This window comes from Halyomorpha halys, unplaced genomic scaffold (genome assembly GCF_000696795.3).
Source record: "Halyomorpha halys isolate HHAL.00 unplaced genomic scaffold, Hhal_1.1 Scaffold1038.1, whole genome shotgun sequence".
NCBI lineage: Eukaryota > Metazoa > Arthropoda > Insecta > Hemiptera > Pentatomidae > Halyomorpha > Halyomorpha halys.
This window is the reverse complement of record NW_027108334.1, coordinates 176,388-178,320: the sequence shown is the minus strand read 5'-3', so window position 1 is coordinate 178,320 and position 1,933 is coordinate 176,388. Positions and strand designations below refer to the sequence as shown.

The 1,933-nt window shown below is 30.6% G+C and overlaps 1 protein-coding gene across 1 annotated transcript in view; it reads right to left on the bottom strand.

Moving 5' to 3' along the window:
• Positions 1-1,933, bottom strand: part of LOC106688006 (zinc finger protein 431) — a gene marked incomplete at its 5' end in the record, with an annotated part of 52,672 nt that overhangs the window by 2,145 nt on the left and 48,594 nt on the right. The window contains 1 exon segment of the mRNA XM_067046676.1: positions 1,441-1,512. Within this exon segment, the coding sequence (XP_066902777.1) occupies positions 1,441-1,512 (72 nt within the window).

Genomic DNA, 1,933 nt, shown 5'->3' with positions numbered 1-1,933 from the left:
AATTTATGTTTTATAAATTAATGATTATTTCAAAAAGTACATTAAAATTCATAAGATATAATGATAAAAACAAGAGGAAAATCAAGATGTTATGATTTATAAAATATTATTAATTATAAAATATTCATGAAGATTTTTAAGACTCGATACCAGGATAGGGAGTAAATTAATTCCAAACTGATGATTTATGGCATTAGAGGGCAGGGTAAATTTCCAAACCTGTTTCCTGAACATGTAGCTCTCCTGCAGAACCCGAGATAGTTGATTCCAATTTTCTTATAAACAGCCTTCTACATTACTTTCAACTTAACATAGCCTCTATTACAAGAAGCAAAGTATCTTCAAATGATCTCACAGCTTTATTTTCTCATTGAGCTGAAAATTCATTATCACAGGAGATTAAAAAGCAAAACACCCACTTTGAGCTATTTGAGGAACCAATGGCCATGAAACTCACCACCTGAATTAATAAGAAGACAAAACCTTTCAGCTATTTCTCCTTTTTTTCTACTTATAACTTATACCACCTGCACCTCTTTCTAAATCACTGGACACCATCCATGGACTTATACTTTTCATTCCAACAATCTAAAGTCTCCAAATTATCAGACATTAGTGAAACTCAAAAAAAATGCAGCATGAGTGATAAACTCCATTATACAAGTAGTCAGACCTTAAAACTTTTCCAAAAATTGTTTAATTATAACAACAAGATCACAAGACCTAAAGTCAGGAGGTTGGACAGCGTGGAAGTAGATATATGAATGATCCATGACCACAACTGGATAGCTGCCACAGGAAACAGCCGAATTGTGACTTTGATTCTACCGGATTGCTGATTCACTGATGTATGTATGGAAGATATAATGTAATTTATGAAAATATATAAGTAAAAAAAATAAGTTTATAATATAGTTATATAAATTAAAAGAATAAATAGTAGAACAGAAAATAATAAGATGTGCGGATAATCATAAGAGAGTATTATATTCATAGAAAAAATGGATTCAAATAATAAAATATAAGGTATAATAATAGAAAGAAAAAACGACACATGAAAAATTTTGGCAAGCTTATTTTGAGAATAAATGGACATAAATGAAAAATAAGATATACAAGAACTATAACAGAGTTTGAAAAATGTTGTAAGAGTAATCAAAAGGCTGGTTAAGTTTACCGATTTTAGTAATGATCTCAGAAAAAATGTGTTCTTCAATGAAAATATAAATACAAATAACTGAAATGTGGCAAAATAAATAAAATTAAATTTAGTTCACGAAGATGAAAAAAGAAGCGATGTGAAGATACCAAATTAAGATTCAGGAACTCAATTCAAAAGAGGGGGTTAGATGCTATGAGGAAATAAATTTTCTTCCATCTTTTCAACATCGCCATTACTATTTCTCTTATCCTATGGTTAATAAGATAAATGTTCCTCACCTTCATCTGAGACAAGCAGTTCTTCTTCTTGTTTCAGATATGTTTCTTGTTTTGCAACAGTAACTCCACCTGCTGATATGAAAACAAGATTAGGACAAAGCAGAGGAAACACTTCATTACATTCATGTCAGATTCAATAAGTACTTCCAAACTCACTAGGACAGAAGAAAACAAAACTATAAAATATTAGACTTCTGTTGTCAGTTAACAAACAATAGAGAGAAAGATAACATTTTCAGGCTTATGGTTCAACTCCATTTACGAATTTATGCCTGTCCAACGGTCCAGCTTTCCCCGCTGTTGGTGAGAGTTGGGAGGTAGATTTATACACCAACATCTTGGTCTTCTTATCTAATTTGGAGTTACCTACGATACTATTAGTAATATACCTGAATCAGCTTCCATACTCAGTTCAAAATCTCATTGAATAGAATATATATCCGAGATGTATCACTAACTATACTATTTTATATTAACAACATTATATAGTTAA